The sequence below is a fragment of the Pteropus vampyrus genome, unplaced genomic scaffold, assembly GCF_000151845.1.
Source record: "Pteropus vampyrus isolate Shadow unplaced genomic scaffold, Pvam_2.0 Scaffold647, whole genome shotgun sequence".
Taxonomy (NCBI): Eukaryota; Metazoa; Chordata; class Mammalia; order Chiroptera; family Pteropodidae; genus Pteropus; species Pteropus vampyrus.
The window spans coordinates 25,543-27,168 of NW_011889428.1; the positions used below are offsets into that span (position 1 = coordinate 25,543).

The 1,626-nt window shown below is 62.3% G+C and overlaps 1 protein-coding gene across 1 annotated transcript in view; it reads right to left on the reverse strand.

Annotated features, from left to right (window-relative positions):
* Positions 1–1,626, reverse strand: part of LOC105308971 (F-box-like/WD repeat-containing protein TBL1XR1) — a gene marked incomplete at its 3' end in the record, with an annotated part of 49,641 nt that overhangs the window by 23,762 nt on the left and 24,253 nt on the right. The window contains exon 2 of the mRNA XM_023525921.1: positions 723–872. Within this exon, the coding sequence (XP_023381689.1) occupies positions 723–872 (150 nt within the window). The remainder of the gene's footprint in view (positions 1–722; positions 873–1,626) is intronic.

Here is a 1,626-nt window from a genome sequence, read left to right on the forward strand (position 1 = left end):
TAGGAACCTCAGCGCCTCTGGGTTGTGTCTGCTGCATATGTAAATAAGTGTTTGAGTGTCCTGAATCTGAATGACTTCACAAATTAGGGAGAGCCGGGCAAACAGGAGTTTCAGCTGCAGAGTCTACACGAACCATCACCGCGGCTGACTCTGGTTACGATGTCCGAAATAAGGACACTAGGCAAAGTTCAGAATGTGTCACAAAGGAGGCAGTCAGCTCGTTCGCCACCCCTGTCTGCTTTCTGTGGCCCTGCGGCAACCGATGTGGACCGTCCGGTCAGCAACGCTTCCACGTCACCTTCCTCTGCCACATAGTCACATCCTACAGGGGTGACTACTTTGCAAACAGGAGGAGCTGCCCAGAGTCATAAAAACACCTTCCCGTTTAAACTCTGCGAGCACGTGCCTCCCTTTGAAAGACTGTCTCGCTTTTTAGTGACAAGAGACAGGATCTTTCCTCGCCCCCTGGTCGCATGAGAACTTGAATTGCCAAGAAAGCGAAGGCAGGAGGACTTTTCGACGGCTGAAAGCGTGCTGCATGTGTCCGCACACGCGTGTGGCAGCTGTCACGTCACGGGCACCGCACGCGCGCTCCCCGGGCATCTCCACGACCGCGATGCCAGGAAACATCGATGCCCAGCCCTCGAGGAAACGCAGCGCTGCCTTCTGCTCCGTCCGAGACCTCAGGGCCCGGTGTGCGGGGCGGGCGGGGCGGGGCGCACGTACCTCGTTGATGCTGATCTCGGCCTCCACATACTGCAGCCCCTTCTGCAGGATGGAGATGAGGGCGGCGGGCGGCACCAGTGTCCCGTTGATGTTGGACTGGCTGATGTGGCTCTCGATACCGAACGTGAACGCCGAGTGGGAAAAGCCTGCAGGGAAGAGGCAAGCCGGGGGCGTGAAGCTCGGCCCGGCCACAGGGACCGAGGGCGGCATCACGGGCAGGACACCCGGCTCCGGACCTGGGCGAGGCGGGCAGGCAGAGGGACACGGGGACCCAGGGAGACCTACGCTGGCAGGGACGGAAACGCAGCTTCCAGCCTCGAGCTGTGTCAGCGTTATTAAACGCGAAACGGGGCGGACTCGGCCTCGTTAGTGACCCAGGCCCAGAGATCCGGCCCCGGGCTCCCTCCCGGCCACGAGCTCAGTGCTTATGTCCGTCTGTCCGTGTCCCCCGGCCCCCCGACGGCAGACACAGCCACAAGGAAAAGAGCAAGAGGCTCTTCAGACTGGCCGGTGTGGCCTTGAGCCGTGTTATGAGGAGCTGAGGATTCGCCCTTCCTCCCGCCCACGTGCTGACCATCTCCACGGCAACCAGGGGACAAGCCGGCGCTCGGCAGATGTCATGGTGCTTCCTGCGCGTGTAGATAAAGCCTGCTTCAATCACAGAGGGTCCCAGGAACCCGCCCCCAAGGTGTCTCTCCTGGGAGCTTGCTGCCCCCCGCCAGCCACTCACCCTACACGCTGCTGCCTGCACAGGGCCCTCGGCGTCTCCCTGCCCGAGAGGCCTGCACACTGCCCCCACCCCCGCCCCCACCCCCACGCGGGCACCTTCGTCAATCAGCCAAACACACGAGCAGCGACCGCCCGCCTCCGTCACACTCCGCACCGTGGGCACGGCTGCCT